At 33.1% G+C, this 18,148-nt stretch overlaps 1 protein-coding gene across 2 annotated transcripts in view; it reads left to right on the top strand.

Moving 5' to 3' along the window:
* Positions 1 to 18,148, top strand: part of Oatp74D (Organic anion transporting polypeptide 74D) — a 96,885-nt gene that overhangs the window by 64,078 nt on the left and 14,659 nt on the right. For both annotated transcript variants that reach the window (XM_029312107.2, XM_029312106.2), the window contains 4 exons: positions 12,821 to 13,250; positions 13,652 to 14,028; positions 15,669 to 15,889; positions 16,280 to 16,420. In XM_029312107.2, coding sequence (XP_029167940.1) covers positions 12,933 to 13,250; positions 13,652 to 14,028; positions 15,669 to 15,889; positions 16,280 to 16,420 — 1,057 coding nt within the window. In that variant the 5' untranslated portion in view covers positions 12,821 to 12,932. The remainder of the gene's footprint in view (positions 1 to 12,820; positions 13,251 to 13,651; positions 14,029 to 15,668; positions 15,890 to 16,279; positions 16,421 to 18,148) is intronic.

Genomic DNA, 18,148 nt, shown 5'->3' with positions numbered 1-18,148 from the left:
ACTAATACACATTATGGAGCACGCGGGCGCATAGGCGATGTAATAATAGATTGTATTCACGGTTCCCTTTTTTCACTACACCCTCTAGTATATGCTGCGGTGCACGCGGCTCCCACCGCAAATTACGAACAATCATCCCTGCCGCGCGCGCTATCCGTATCATCCTTTTTTCGGCAAATAACACGCTGCGCGTATCTACAGGGCGTTCATAGACGAACGATGCGGATTTGCTTTGTGAGTCTCGGATATAAACTGATATTAAATGCACATTTCAAGATTCATTTTCGATAAAGTTGAATAAAGTTGGAAAATCATCTTCTTGTAATCAAAAGAATTTTTATCTATTTTGGTCAAAATCGGATAGTAAATCAAAATGATGAAATTATACTTGAGAGAGACAGAAACAGAAATGTGCTTGTCAGATTATACATATTTATAACAATTCAACAAAACAGTCCAGAAAAGGAGTAATCTCAGTATGATGTATTTTAAATTCCTTTATTACATTGCAATTTTGAGAAGTTTAACGTCATAAAATAAGATAATTTTAACATATTTGACTGTGCTACAGTTCGAATACGTGGAACATTAAAGAAGTTTATTTATTCCCATCCAAAATTGAATATATTATTAAAACATTTGACTTTTAAAAAGGATATATCGTGAATATGAAACTTAATCAAATTAGCATTATCAGATATTGGGTTTATTATATCTTCGAAAAATTAAATATTTCATATTTATATTGCACTCGTCAATTTTAATATCGGATTCGCATTTAATAATCCGTTGTCGCATAATTTCTTTAAATATTTATGTATCTATATTCCTTGAAAAAATTATGATAAAGTTCGAAACGCGTCCATTCCAATCTGACCACCCTGTAAAAGCCCTTCGTCGTGACTAGCGTGGTATCGAAGTATCGAGGAAGGGACTATTCTTTATTACACCGTACAGTCCACAGCTCACGGACACCTACGACCTGACCACACGCAATTCTCCATCCTTGTTCGTTCTCCCTCACTCTCCCGTCGCGCAATTGATTTACAAACCCTTATTAAGCTTACGTACGCGCTCGAATTGAGCAGATGGCCGGCGGGCGAACTCGAGATGTCTTTGTGCCGCGATTGCGAGGTAAGTGCGAAATTATTGGGGGGCTTGATGCATCAATGAAAGAGAAAAGAAAGAGAGATTATTATTGCAATATATGCGATACGCAAAGTTCTCGCTCGCCATTCGAATATCGGAAAAAATGTCTACATTTTCCATGATTAATTTTTTTGAAGAATTTAATTTTAAAGATACAATTTAATTTTTTGTTAATTTATAATAATATTTTATAAATATTATCATAAAAAATTTAAAAAGTAAAAATTCCTAAGAACGAGTGAGATTATTAGAAAAGGAAAAGAAAATATGTGTATATGTATAATATATCAGTATCAGAAAAAATGTCTACATTTTCCATGATTAATTTTTTTGAAGAATTTAATTTTAAAGATACAATTTAATTTTTTGTTAATTTATAATAATATTTTATAAATACCATTATAATTTAAAAAGTAAAAATTCTTAAGAACGAGTGAGATTATTAGAAAAGGAAAAGAAAATATGTGTATATGTATAATATATCAGTATCAGAAAAAATGTCTACATTTTCCATGATTAATTTTTTTGAAGAATTTAATTTTAAAGATACAATTTAATTTTTTGTTAATTTATAATAATATTTTATAAATACCATCATAAAAAATTTAAAAAGTAAAAATTCCTAAGAACGAGTGAGATTATTAGAAAAGGAAAAGAAAATATGTGTATATAATGTATAATATATCAGTATCAAGAAATTTCTAATTTATGATCATAAATATCATTACGGAGAAACTTTATGAAATTCAAATAATTGATTAAAAATTTCCATTGTCCCCTGAGCTTTGAATAGGTATGTTAAATTTTAGACATTTAATGCGAAACTCGATTGACGGAGAGACTTCCGAGTAAGATTGCATTGTTTGTAAGGAAGTAGGTCGAGCACATCGTCCTACTTTCGCGATATATTTTCCACTGACAAAATGCTCCCTTTTTTTGGAGAGGCGCGGAGTAATATTTCATACATTTCCCGTTCCTTTAATCCTTTGTGCTTTCTTTCCATACGCACGCGAGATCGTTTATTGCGAGCTTGCGCATTATGTTTCATGTCACTGCTCCGTTGCCAGCCAACTTTTACGCCAACCCCTGACGCTTCTTCCGCGCCCATTTGTTTCAACCCTCAATGATCCTTGCGGGCTTCATAGAACTTTTCCGGTTCCCCGTGTTTCATTCATACGTTTTCTATATTGTTCTATCCACCTTCCATCGTTAGTTGAATAATGAGAGAGCGACCCAAATGTTTCGTATTTCGAAGCGTAATCATTTATTATTATGGAAATATCGCATCTGGAGCGGCAGGATTATGTATACCATATACATATATATACTCTAAATGCAATTTATCTGGTATTATTATCGTGTTCCAGCACGAAATTAGTTAAAACAGATTATTAACGTAATCAACGACAAAATTTTAATTAATGCTGTCTTTTGTAATATCTAAATTATATATTGCAGAATGCATTGATTACACAGATATGCATAATTTTACATTTTGCGGTCTGGAGAAGAAGAATAGTTTTCTAAAATATTTTTTCTATATATTAAATTCAAAGTCGCAAGTCAAATTGTTTCAATCCCATTTTTCTCAAAAATCTCTGGAGCATTTTCGCTTGCGCGCGAATTTGGATTTAACGCACAAATAAGATTATAGGAAACTACTTGTTACTTGTCTTGTCCAGATTACAAAATTATACAGACTTATATTATTTTGACATAAGCATGCAAAAGATACACAGATAATTGATAAAGGAGTTATTAGTTGTATAAAATAACAATAGAAAATAACGCGTTGCTTAATGACATAAATTATATCAATGGGCATCTTTCTATCTTGATGCAACCGTAATATGCAATGCACGAGAGAGTGCAGTGACTTCGTCAGACAAATATATCATGGAAACAGCCAAGTTTGCGTCTTTTGACATCGATGAAACAGAACGGGAGGGAAGAACTCTGAAAAAACTCTCCTGCTGTGTAAAACTCGTAAAACATCAGCAAAATGCGTATTATGCGAGGAACAACGCGATGTACCTCGGGCAACGCCTTGCGTAATGCACGTGTAACTAACGTCGTCAATTTCTCGTAGTTTTATCGCTCGTGGGAGAGCAACGAACGCGGCGTGTCGGCCATTGTGATACACGTTCGCACGTTTCTACTTTATGCAATAAACGAGAGCAGTAGACGCATTTCGCGTCCGCAGATTTTGCATGCAAACCTTTTTAATGGGGGATATCGAAAATATTTTTTGCCCGTGTAATTATTTTCTTCGAGAATATATCGTGTTAATTAATTTTTTATGTTAATAATTTTTTATAGCGCACGCTATGTGTGTGTTTTGATTTAAAGTATTTTTTTTATATTTTCGATGTCTTTATTATTTATTTATAATCAAATGATTAGAGTGAATATATTATTTATTACAGGCAGAGTAATGTGAGAATGGGTTTCACAATAATTTTAATATTACGTTCTTGAAGAACTATGTATGTGCGGTGCATATTTCATGAGAATCAAGATAATAGATGTATATTATAAAAATAAATAATAAGTAATAAAACAAGTAAAAAATATAGAAAAGCTAAAGAAAAATATTAATTTAAAAAATGCCGTTTCTAATCTCTATAGAATGTATAAAAGGATAAAATTTAAAAAAATTATATAAAGTGCTAAATATTTGTATATATGTATGTATATAAGAAAAGAAGATTGTAAATAATACTAATGCGTAAGAATATTCATTTAATCTAAATAATATACGTGTTTATAATCTAAAATAATACATAGATTCACTGTAGCTCTCGCGTAGGATTCCTCAAATAACACGATAAAAATATCGTGTGATATCAGTAGTAAATATCTTTTTGAAAAATATTATTTCTTCGAAATAAATTGTCGTCCTAAATTCAAGAGAATCTGAAAATTCTACGTTGCAGCGTTCGCGTTGGACGGAGATATTGAATGATTAATATTCTCCGCATTCTACAGCTCCCGGGAAGAAGCGAGCGAACGATATTCACGATGCGGCACGAGATGCGAGAGGAAAATACGCGTTCCCTTTCTTTCGCGTCGCTTTCTACAATAGACCGGGGCTGGAGATTCTCCGCTGTTTGCTCCGCGGGAATTACTTTCGCTACTTTCAGCTCTCCCAACAATGCCGTGATTTAATAGAGATTGTGGGCACGCTCGCGCGAGCGCGAGCTACTTTCATCTTTCTTCGCTCGATTACGACTTTTCTTGTCATCGTTCGTTTTCTGTACATATAATAAATAAATGTTTAATTTTCTGCGAGTCAATTGTGCTCATGAAGGAATCATTAATATATTATAATAATCATCAGCATATTATAAAAATATTGAATATTATATGTAATAATATTTAATATTATGTCATATTAAATTTTATCATAATTTTCCAAAATTGCGATAATATGCAATTTACATTTTTTTTTGGTGACGATTTTATTAATAATCAATTTCAATGAATGACTTTGTAGTTTACAAGTTAATAATATATATGGTAATTCTAGAAATCGATGATACGTAATGTTTAAATTAGAATTTTTAATTAGGATATAAGTCGTTTTCTGTACATATAATAACGCAACAGATATAATAAATAAATGTTTAATTTTCTGCGAGTCAATTGTGCTCATGAAGGAATCATTAATATATTATAATAATCATGAGCATATTATAAAAAGTAATATTGAATATTATATGTAATAATATTTAATATTATGTCATATTAAATTTTATCATAATTTTCCAAAATTGTGATAATATGCAAAATACATTTTTTTTGGTGACGATTTTATTAATAATCGATTTCAATGAATGACTTTGTAGTTTACAAGTTAATAATATATAATTCTAGAAATCGATGATATGTAATGTTTAAATTAGAATTTTCAATTAGAATATAAGTAGTTAAATTTATATAAAATAAAATTATTTAGAAATTAGAGAGAGTTCACGTTGATCATGTGATGTCTCTCCGCGGAATTTTCGCATATGAACCGATCGAATACACGTGTGAAGATGATTTTCGCGATGCTGTGCTATTTTCGTCTTGTTCGACGCGGCGCATCTTTCAGTCTGTCTGTCAAAATTTCAACGAGCCGTACATTTACGCGATAATGACGGCGACTAAAACGCAATATTGAGATATTTAGGTGTTATTCCTGTCCGTCCTTTGTGCCGAACTTTGTCTGTTCACACACATATCTCGTCTTGGTCGCTTTAGAAAAAAAGAAGTCAAAATTTATTCATACTACGTGTCACAAAAATTCGCCTTTTTTCTCGCGAATACTCGTATAAAACTTTGTTTATCGGTGAGGAAAAATCGCGAGTTAATGCATGTTTTGTGCGTGTTCTTTTATGGACATTAGTGAAAAGCGGGATTTTCGATTTCTAGCCCCTAAACTTCGGAGTGTTGCGGGCAGATTCGTCGTTTGCTCATGATTAATGTCGCGGACGTTGAATTCATCTAGGTTGCAAACATCTGCGCGCGATGTTGAAATCCGGTGCCACAATTAATGCTGTATCAGACGAAAAGTTTATCCGTGGAAATAAAGCGAAAATACATGCGGATAATGAGTGGATGCATTATAATTTGCGAAAGAGGTATCGCACGGTGCACGGAATTAAAAAAAAAAAACGTGAAATAAAACATAGCAAAAAACATGTAAATGTGTCAAAAGTTGGAAGAAATAATTCTGCGCATTAATTTTACACGATTTTTGGTAACGATTCAATTTATATTTAATTATTATTTAATAATTATTAAATTAATACTTATTTAAATTATTATTATATATTAATTAAATCGTTAACAATTTAATAATTATTTGCGTAATCTCATTACAGTATTTTTTAATGCATATTAATTTTTTAAATGTTGCCACACTTAACTTGCAAATTAAGATTCGTATCTGAAATTAAATGAAGTTTAATGAAGGATAATCTCTCTCTCTCTCTTGCTTTTTTAAATTTAAATACAAAAAATCACGTTTCAATATTTTTAAATTATATACATACAAAATAGTATATACATATATGTACATATATACTATTATATCAATTATTATTGATGTATATAATAGTAGATATGCATATTACTATTATATATGTAGATAATTTACGTGTAGATGACATTTTATCAGAATATCGTAGAGTATATATGTATAGCCTTTATTAAATAATGGATTACTTAAAAAAAATTTTTTATAATATATGTACTGCTTTTATATATTAATGTTTTGTATATTTATTGTAAAATAATTTATAATTTAGAAACTTCACTGTGTAGCCATATATCCAGTACTATCCTATTATTCTATTATATCGAAATTTTTTATTAAAAAATAAATAAAAGAAATAAATTGTTCTTTTTTTTGCGTTTGTAACAGCGTGTGTAACAATAAAATATATGGTATAGTCTAGGGAACAGTGTACATTTTTTGAAAATTTACGCAGACATCTACGCGAGTGCATCAGGAGTGAACTTGACAGATGGTTCTTCACTTCTTATCGCGGAGGCGCATGATGTAGGGGTCTGTTTATGTACAAGTTTATCAATATAACGCATCATTGCGCGTTTATGCATAACTCATTTGAGAGAGAAAGACAGAGCGCGGTGCCAGCAGGTGATTCTTCCACTTTTACTTGATAACAAAATTTAAGATACATTCAAACAATAAATTATGGCTATTAACAAAGGAAGAGCGATATTATAAATCTAAATTTTATTTAAAAAAATTTAAATAAAAGTTTTGATTAGAGAAATTTATGGACTGTAAAATAAGAATATAAATAAAAAGAGAATTTTTGACAAAAATCTGTAAATCAGCGATTAAAACGGAACAAATTATTTTTTATCGAGAGCGAAAATTCACAGATATAATGAGAGCTTTTCAATAAATAAAAATAGCAAAAATTAGAAATTAACGATTAAGTCAAAATATTACGTGATCTCTGAAAATCTTTCTCCAACATGTTTTAATGAGAGATTGATTATCATTCGCGCGTTGTAAGTGATAAAATACTAATTTGATTCGACGCAGATGGATCTCAATTTCTGTTTCGAATTAAATTGTTCGACAAATTCAATTACCGACATTACCATGTACGGCTTATTTGATCGTACGCGAACTGAAAGCGCGATTAACAAAATTACGAAATGAATAACGTATGAATATGAGAACGTTTAAATGGTTTTTCTTTCAATAAACGATTATGGCTGGCAGCTGGAAGAGAACGGTGCCACGTAACTGCGCATTGACGTTTTAAAACAGCAATTTTTATCTTCGATAGAGAATGTCGAGTTTATCATTATTGGTCATTAATAGCGATTATACTTCTCTTTCCAGCAAAGATATACTACATAGTTCTGAAAGTGAGATTATACTAAAGACGGAAATCACACACACATAAACCTTGACGTTGATTCGCTTTAAAATATTGACTCATCCAAATTATCTCTGATGATAATTTTTCGCCACGTGCATGATCTCATCATCATGTTTCAAATTGCACAACACACTTCTAAAATTTTAATAAAAATTAATTAATAATAAAATTGATAATTGTCTAGAAAAAAATGGAAATTTTATTATTTAATCCATTATAGTATGTAATAAAAAATATTAAATGTCTAATTTAGCGTTTATAAAATTCAGTTAAGGCTCGTAATATGTCCTTTAGACACAACATCAAGCGAGCTTCTTGAGTTTCGAAGTCGGATTCATTTTTCAACGTTAATCTAAAAGCGATCCAACGATATTGTCACGATCGAATTGTCAAGAGACACTCGGTCACGTGGCTGACAGGAGGGAATCTCTTTTGAATCGCTCTGTATGACAACGTGTTACACGCTGGCATTGAGGTGTAACCTAAGCAGAATAGGCTAACCAACTAACCACGATACTACATCAGTAGGACAGTGAAAGGCGACCTAGACCAAGTATCTCTCCAGCCGCTCGCAACACAACGCTGAAACTTACCAGAGAGAGAGAGAGAGAGAGAGAAAGAGAAAGAGAGAAAAAGATAAAGAGATACAAAGAGAGAGAGAGAAAAGATAAAGGGAGACAGAGAAACAGACGCACGTGTCCTGCGCGCGTGTGTTTAGCAGCGTGTGTGCGGCGCGTGTCAGCATCTCATGCACATGGTGCATCCCTCGCTTTTGCTGCGTAGAGAAAAATAGAGTTGCAGCGGGAGTCGGCCGAGGTTTTCGCTCTCTCACGGGGATATTTTAAATCTCGCCCTGCTGTCGGAAGTAGGAGAGTTTAAAGCTTAAGTCGATTTACGATTTTAACGTTAAATTATTCTACAGACCTTTCACGACCGCGAGAGCGGAGACCTTATTTCCATCAGCGTGTTAAATAACTCGAGCGGGCGTTGTCCGTTCTCTCGTGATTTATTAATTAATTCATTAATTTGTCTCCCTTTTCCTTCATCTTTTAATTAATTATTTCATTCATCTCGATTTTTTTCGCGGCTATGAATAAGAATGCATCGCATTCCACGATGCATGTTGGTTTCCCCAAGATTGATCCACCGATATATCGTCCGCGAAATTTCTTTTTATCTTTCCCGGCCGCGTGCGGGTATACGTGGGTTTTCCTGGGAAAAGATTACAAAATGTTAGAGTCTCTCCATTCAAGCCTACAGGCGACATACCAGGGATAATTTATTACCGGAAATTTCTTCCCTGTAGTTGCGTCATCGCACCTGGTTATACGCCGCACGCAGGAATATAGGTGGTAGACGAAGTCACGTTTTCATATGAAAGGCTATGTGTACTATGTAAATACATATTGGTAGTGACCGTCGACGATGTTCCGGAGGACACATGCGTTCGTATTTGAAATTAACCAGTTATTGGAAAGTAAAAAAATAACATCATGTGTGTATATCATTATGTTTGAACCTGAATTTTATTCGATTCTGTCTTCCTTTTTACATATACGTATAGTATTTTGCGTAATAAATTTTAATGTAGCGATTTGAAAGTTCGAAACAATTAATTAAATTAATTATTAATTAAATTAATTATTTTTTATTGATTAAATAAATTTTTTTGTATTTTTAATTAAACTGCAAAAAATTGAGGATCGTTTTAAGCGAACAGAATGGCTGATATGCGCGACTCCGCGCCTGATTTCTGCGACTGATTCACTCGCGAGATATTTGTGGGTCGGAGCTGGTTCTGTCTGTGCACAGAAGAGATTTTCACTCTGGACGCGGAGGCGGTGAGAGGGCGAGAGTCTGCGACTTGTCCGAAAAGGATTTACGATCGACAAAAACGCGTTCTCGCAGAATTTCGCCATCGCGACCAGCCGAGCGACGAGAGAGTCGGGTCCTTTCGATTTCGTTCTCGTTGCGAGAGATTACAACTTCTCTCTCTCTCTCTCGATGCTCCCGGCTCTCGCTGTGTGAGAAAAGCACACGGTGCACGAAGATAAAAATAACAATTTTCGATGACCTCCTTGGCCGTCGAAAAAAGAAAGTGCCTAAGTCTCTGCGTTCCGAGAGAGAAATCAATTCAACGGCGATATAATTTTTTTTTTTTTTTTTTCAGATTCAAGATGTGTCAAATGATTTACCAAAGCTTCTTTCACGACTCGCAATTAATTGCAATTGCACTTAATATAGGGTTGAACGATTAAATAAAATCTAATTGAAATTCAAAGATATATGGAAACGGGAGATCGTGAATTTTCTAACGTTACGTAAGATGATAAGATATGCTCGTTGATTAACTCGCAGGCGTTAGATCTATATCTGTTTTCAAGACGGCCGCGAACTTCATCCTAATTTTCATGCTCACACGGTGCCTGCTAGTGAATGGCGAATGTTATAGGGTCAATGGCGCGTAGAAACGGCGCCGTAGCACCGTAAACAGAGGGAGAGAGATAGAGAGAGAGAGAAAGAGAGAAAGAGATTTGTATTCTTAGACAGGATTTTAGGGGTCAGCCACCATACGTCGTTAAGCCATTAACGATGATATAAAATCCGCTCGCTAACGCACGCGATGATGTTCCGCAATTTCCATGCTGCTTATTTAGCATTTCTGCTTGATCAAACGGCGAGTATCTGCTTTGAGGAAGAATCTGCGATGGAAAATAGCGATTAATTTCGCGAGCATTTCCATTTCGTTCGATTCGTTGTTCTCTCGTTATTATTGGGAAATTAATAACTTAAAATTGAGGCGACGGAATATTCGATGGCAAAGAGAGATGTTATGGATATCAAATGTTTTTTTCTACTTGTAACAATGTGACTTTAACTAAGTTCTAGTTTTTCCTATTTTTTAGTGCTTTTGAAAGTATATATTATGTTTATTAAGTTTTTATTAAACCCTCGAGAGGATAAATATAGATAAATAATACTTTCCAAAAATATGTTATCTCGAATTTAAGATAATGTATAATATTACTATTTTAGAATTATATTTTGTAAAATTATATTTATGATAATTTATGATAATAAATGATTGATAATGAAAAGTAATTTCCTGTAATATATGCGAAAACATGTTATTATTGGAAAGCAATTAAAGTCACATTATATAGAAAGAGCTACTTTATGTCTGATCATAAAGTCTGTTTTAATTCTTTTGACATAAATAGGTATAATTATTCGAAAATGCAAGATTGTGTAAATTAAAAATTTAAGATTACACAATGCAGATAATATACATACATATATGAAACTTTCATTTAACGAAAAGTCTATTTCAAACAAATTCAGTTTTAAAACTATTCAAAATAATAAAAAAGTCTGAGGTTCTTCAAATTCAAAATTATCTATAGAAATTATTTTTATAGAAATATTAAATACTTAGGATAAAAATTATTTTTATAGATAGATAGTGTTGAGTTTATATCGAGTTTAAATTTTGGCGTCTTATGGCATCGAGAGCGAGTTGTCGCTTTTAATGAGTCAATGTTGACTATGTTAGTAATCAGATCAGGGTTGGCATTTTGTCCAGCAGCGAACAAAACAAAAATTTCTTTCTCTTCTGCCGCGAGACCTCGTGGTGAACACGTCTACAAAAATATATTTTCTTTCTTGCGCTTTCGATACTCAGGTGATGTCTATTTTTTATTAAAACGCATTACAGTAAATAAAACTCGTTGATTTCCATTCACGGTTTTGAACGTCTTTATTAATTCATACGGCCAATCTCAACAGGTATGGACTCAAAGCACGTGTTAAGCGAAATTTATTTGATCGCGTGTTGAAATTTCTTTTGTATACTCTGTGATAAAAGTTTTGTGAAATGACAGATCTCAAGGCGTTTAGTATTCACAAATTTAATGGACAAAATTATCAACTATAAACTAGGAAGAGACAGATGGAGATATGCATAGCAAATAATAAGCTCATGTCATTCTCGGTTAGATAGCATGTCTGGTAACAAATCCTGAGACCTGGTTAGAAAAAGATCACGCGGCACAAGCCGTTTTAATGTGAGGTCTCGAATTGGAGCAACTAAAATATTGTATACGACAGACTGCACAACCTCGGCGCAGATGTGGGCAGTGCAAGCAGAGAAGAGATCAATCTGTGCAAGTATTGTTAGATAGGTTCATTAACTCTAGGATGAATGAGGAAAAAAAGATGACTGATTAGCCAGGATCGCCGGCTTAGCACGAAGATTGAAAGACACATGCACTTGGAGCAAAAGGATCTTGTGGTGATTGCGAGGATACTAGAGAAGATTATCAGAACAGCTGAAAGAAGCATCAAATTTACCTTCATGGAAGGCGGTAATCATGGCGTGTTGCTTGAGAAAAATAAACAATTATTTTTATAGAAATTGCGGATAGAATTACGTTCATAGGCAGTCTTTTCGTATTTTTAAAAGGATAGAATATATACAAGAAAATTTCTTTCGAGATTTGTGTAGCGTATATCAATTACACTCGCACTTGCATATATATTTGATAATTTGGGGAGCGGATTTGCGCGTCGCGAGCATACATGTTTTCGAATGCGTAAGTTGGCGTGTAACTACGAAGAAATCCCGAAGCGAAAGTGAGAACGCGTCTTCGCCGTCATACGTATCCAGCTGTAGCGCGACGTTCTAGCGCACAAACTCCTACTCACGCTGCTGTCAGTGAAAACCGCACCGATGCGATAGCCCGTAGAATGGAACGCGAGGGAAATGAGGAAAGTCGGGCACCGATGAAAGTGAGAGGACGCCGGCTACAGGGTGTCTCTCAGGCGGATTATTCCGCAGTCGATCGCGAGAGAAAGGGGTTCACCTCTAAAGCAAAATATCAGCAAAAAAAGTGTCGTATAACTAATCATTATTGAAAAACATTATTTTACTCATTTGTGCACAAAATTATTTTTAAAAAATTCTATGTTCATTTGTAATGCAACTTAATGGTGCGACTAGTCAGACCAATTGATGAAAAAGACGTAATGATAGACCTGAATGAAATTTAGTAGTGTTCAGAGTAAATGTAATTTTGTTCATGATAAATAAAATTGAAGAAAAGTAATTTTTTTAAGTAACGTTTTAAATTATGTTTATATAAGTGTTTTAAAAGTATATCTGTGAAAAAATTGCAGATATATTATACATAATATGTATAGAAAATAAAATTCATCTAACGTCTACCATATATGTCTGACGAATTTTTCTCTTCTGGTTACAGATTGACCATTCGAATACCAGCCTTTTGAGCGGCCCAAAGATTTCGAAGAAGAATCTCCGTTAGAGTTAAAAGGAACGAGATCATCACATATCGCGCAGAGAAGAGAATAAAAATGGCGGGCGAAGATACACAGATCTTGTCGAACGGTAACGTGGAGGCCCTGACGATCATTCCGCCGACGATGGCGAACGGAAACGGGCTGATATGCAAGCAGCACAACAACAACGGTTCGATACCCAACGGGAAGTTGCATGGTGGGATCGGAGCCGCGGAAAATGGCAAACTGATCGTGCCCGATGAGAGATCGAGCAGCCTTCATACGGAGTTTGATGACGCCGATATTTCCTGCGGATGGGGTCCTTTCAGACCACACTGGCTGCAATACTTCGCTACGAAGCAAACCTTCCTCGTGTTTTTCTGCCTCACCTGGGTCAGTATGTTAAACAACCACTTGATTATTTTGATCATATTGATTATTTCGATCAAATTGATCGTTCTGATTATTTTCATCATTATTATCATTTCATCATTTTGATTATATCAATTACTTTGATCATTTTTATTATTAAATTTCTGTTCATGTTTTTGCCAAATTATTATAAATGCCTCAAAATCCTGATGCATAGATTTAGATTAAACAGATTAAATGAAAAATAAATAAGTAATATCTGTATGTGTGTGTGTGTGTGTGCATATAAATTTTAAAACATTATATTCTCTAAGAAGTTAATTGTATTTTTTTACAGCAAGAAAACAAATTAATAATATTTGTTAAACTTCTTTGACGTACCTATCTATTTTATTCTCCTTTTTTTTTCTATCAATGTGCAGGTGCTTCAAGGCATGTACTACACGTACTTCGTCTCCGTCATCACGACAATAGAAAAGCTCTTCCAGATCCAGTCGAAGACGACAGGCATCATCATGTCGGCCACGGAGATCGGTCAGATCGGATCGTCCCTGTTACTGACGTACTACGGCGGCCAAGGTCACAGGCCCAAGTGGATAGCCTGGGGCATGATCCTCTTCTCCCTGAGCTCGTTCACCTGTTCGATACCTCACTTTATCTTCGGTGAACAGCTGATCCTTCAGAACGAGATGCTGCTGAGCGGCGTCGAGCCCGGCGGTAACGGCCGAGGTCTCAACAATACTGACCCCGTACCGGCAAATCTCTGCAAGTTCCCGGAAAGGAACAGCACACTGGACGGGTGAGTGTTATTATAATTCTTCTTTTCGGGATATAGCTTCTTCTATTCCTAGATTCTTAATGAGCGACCGCACACGCCTCCCGGCTAAATTTGACAAAGACCGGTGATTCATCACAATGAAGAAAGATGTCTTCATTAGCTTTGACCTTTGTGATTAAATAGTAGCTAACTTCACAGTAGTAAATTGTCAAGAAATGGAGAAATCAAACTTTTATTAATCGTAGTTATCTAAAAATTAAATTTTACAGCATTATCAACAATTGTTACATTAATTGCTATTAAAATGACATTTTTAAAAATGATGATAATTTGTTTATCGGTGAGTTTATAAGTTATTTCTAACCGATTTATTGTTATATATTAATTTGAAGTTGGATAGACCATTTTTTTAAATTTTAAATCATAGAAAATATAAACAAGCGAGTTTCAAGTCATAAATCACTTTAATATATCTATCTGTGAAATGTCTATTCTCTCATTATATAATCCTTATAACTATATTTATATTCTTTGTTTAACAAACCATGAAAGAACTTGTCCATTTATTTATATTCGTTTATTAGTCAATGGAGAAACGTTTATGACACGATTGAAGAAAATTTACGATCGTCGTCGATTACAATGTATCCTACGGAAGAATAAGGCGGCGTGTAAACGGTCAGTTGTGTTATCGTCTTAAGTAAAGGTATATGTACGTTTGCTGTAAACACGCGATATAAGGTGGAATACGCCGAAGTAATAGATACGTAGTTTTACCTTAAAATCGTATTGTACAAAAACCGGTTTGTGTTGCATTTCTGCGTGACTGAGATGCGCCGATGGTTTATGACCCGAAGGCAACTAATGAAACGAATCGCACATTTTGCATTACCACGAAGGTATTTTTTAAATGCTGCCGTTGAAAGTGAGATCGAGAACGGAAAATTAGAATATTTATTTATACATATATATAAGAAAAGAGAAAACTAATCTATATCATAACGCGCTACTATAATGGAACAATGTCGATTACGTTTTTTTGATATCAATGCAGCTGCACTTATCGACATACAGAGAAAAATGATCGCGTATCCGCGCAATTTGGGTCGTCTCAGTCGTGGGTGTTAGCTTTCTGATATAATTTCCGGAAATAGTTGATTACATATTTTAATACGAAATAAGATATAGTTATCAGTGGTAGATTTAGGTAATGGTATGGCATATAATATGCGTTATGCATATTAATTTATATATCTATTATAAGATAATACACATATAATATATATACGTGTACATATAAAAAGATTTACAGACCGAGAGAAGATCGATTTTTTTAAGATCACTAAAAATTCGGATATTTTAAAATTACTACTCTTATATAAATATGATAATTATATAGAATTTGCAAAGACCAGAAATTTCTTTAAAGTGTCAATTTTTCATCTTTTCTTCTTGCTTTCCCTCTTTTAATTCTCTTGTAATTAGTTTTATTTTTTTATACTTCTGACATGCATACATATACGATGTCTACATATCACACACTAATAATACTTAATCAAGAGACACGATAGAAGTGATATCTATATAAAGAAAAAACTAAAAAAAAATATAACGTTTTATCATTGATTTTTATTATATTCTTGTTCGACTTTTTCTTAAAGCTGGAATATCTCGACGCCCCTCTCGCAAACCGATTCGGCGGAATATTGCAAGGGCGATTTTCTCACGGAACAGAGAATACAGGGCAAGATAAACACGGTGGTGCTCGCGATATTTTTCGTGTCATTGCTCGGCGTTGGAATGGGCCAAACGGCGGTGTACACCCTCGGTATACCGTACATCGACGATAACGTGGCTAGCAGAGAGAGCCCTTTGTATTTCGGTAAATACCTCATCAATTTGCAAGAATTATCATTCTTATCCACCTTTTTCTATCTATATTTTTTATTATAATAAATCGTATATACAAACATTAATTTTAATTTTTTAATAAGAATCAAGTTTCTGCTTAAGCTATTTCGAATACTTATTTTATTATTATATTTATTTATATTTATTCATTAAATTTATCTATTAATATTTATTTATTATATTTACATATAAAATATTTTTAATGGAAAAACACTTAGTAAGTTTTTAATATGTAAATTATTATCTATTTTTTTTAAATATGCACGCTATATTAAAATTCATTTATCTTTTGCTCAAATATTGTTTGTGATGTGGATATAGATTTAAAATAAAAAAAAAATAATTTGCTTATGTACAATAGCGATCACAATTGGAGTGCGGATTCTCGGTCCAGCATTAGGCTTTATTCTGGGTTCCTTTTGCACGAGGGTTTACGCGGACTTGTCGAGGACTCCACAAATCACGCCGACTGATCCAAGATGGGTTGGTGCTTGGTGGCTTGGTAAGTTTACGATAAATCGTAATAGTATCGTAATAAGATCGAAAGTGATGAAGTGATTAACTTAAAATTCAAGGAACAATAATGTTTCTTTTTCTAAATTGATTGTATTGAGAGGAAAAATATTGTTTGCAAAAACTTTCATTTTAGCTCATGGAATTGATCTTTAATGATTTTTAATAAAATATTTAACCTTGGATTTCATCAAGTAGAGAGTTTTAAAAAAACTTGAGCTAAAAATCCCTCGGCCTTCGTCGTTTGAATTGCGTAGCTAGACTGCACAACAAATCTATCTGCGTTCAACCATTAGTTGTCTCTCGTCTGCTTGTTGTCATATTAAGAGATGTTCATTGACGTAAAAAAATAGTTTTTGGAATGTGACAACGAACGCGAGCAAGTTAATCTCACAGTCAGAAAATATTTTATTTTTGTCGTCGAATAGAATTATTGTCAAGCACTTTGCATTGAAATGTTTTCATTTATTGCGAGGAAAATCAATTTTATATAGAAATATAACATTTATATAAGCATAAGTCTCTTTATTATTACATTATATATTGATTGGCAAATATTAGGGAACAGAATCGTTCCCTAGCAATTGCCAATCATTATAATTATATATATTTGCTGAGAAAGAGTAGAAACCCAATTTAGCCGAACAACGATTATCCGAATAATAATTACCTATTTATACAATAATAATTAACTACAATTTAAATATTACATAAAATTCTGTTTATAAAATTTTATTTATTATCGGTGTACGTATATTTGTCGATGTTGTTAATAATATTCAATGGCTAGATGTCCTTTTGATAGATTTGGTTAAAATACGAAAGTATATAAACACGAAAATTTTTCACACAGTATAATATGGATAATAACAAGTCGTTTCAAAGGTAGTATTACAGTAACAAGTGTTATAAGTAAAGATATAACGGTTTAACGATTTTGGAGGATGACGAAAAAGAAGTTATTACGTGACATAATAAATGTAAATTAGTGTACGACATTTTTTGTATTATAAAGAAATCAAGAACGACAATTGGAGATATAATTGACGAATGCAATACGGTGCAAAAAGGAATTGATTCCGCATGCGAAAAATCAACAATAATTATACGTTGTTATATGATCAATTATATATATTTCGAAAAGCGAAGCAAAATAATTATATATTGCAGGATAAGTGCGAATAAAATTGCAGTTCTTAATAAGAAACTTAATATAAGTGGATTTCGAAATTCATACACGCGATACAACGCATACAATATAACAATTCAAAGGTATAAATAACAAAATTATTAAGAATAAAAATAAGAAAAATAAGAAAAATGGACAGACGCCTTTACTCCGAACAAAAACAACGCATTTATGCTTGTTATGAGAAAGATAACTCATTGTACAAAATATCTCACAAATTTGGTATACCAGTATCAAGAATTAGAATTATGATTTATAAATGCGAGAAGCAAAAAGCGTTACGAGAACGTACTAAAGTATCTAGACCATCACTCAACGAGAATGAGATAAGAACAATTATTCAAGAAGCGATACAGAAAAATTTGGAGAAGATATCCATACTCTTAGATGTAGAGATCGAAAAATATGAACGAGACATTCGTACATTACAAGATGGCATATCATTTTTATATAATGCAATATTGAACACAGTCGAGTCATTTTTAAATGATCTTTAATGTAAGTTATACATATATGTATGTTAAAACA

Source organism: Nylanderia fulva, unplaced genomic scaffold, assembly GCF_048542155.1.
Source record: "Nylanderia fulva isolate GAGA-0341 unplaced genomic scaffold, ASM4854215v1 Scaffold17, whole genome shotgun sequence".
Lineage (NCBI taxonomy): Eukaryota > Metazoa > Arthropoda > Insecta > Hymenoptera > Formicidae > Nylanderia > Nylanderia fulva.
The sequence above is the reverse complement of the archived record's forward strand: the minus strand, read 5'-3'. Positions and strand labels throughout refer to the sequence as shown.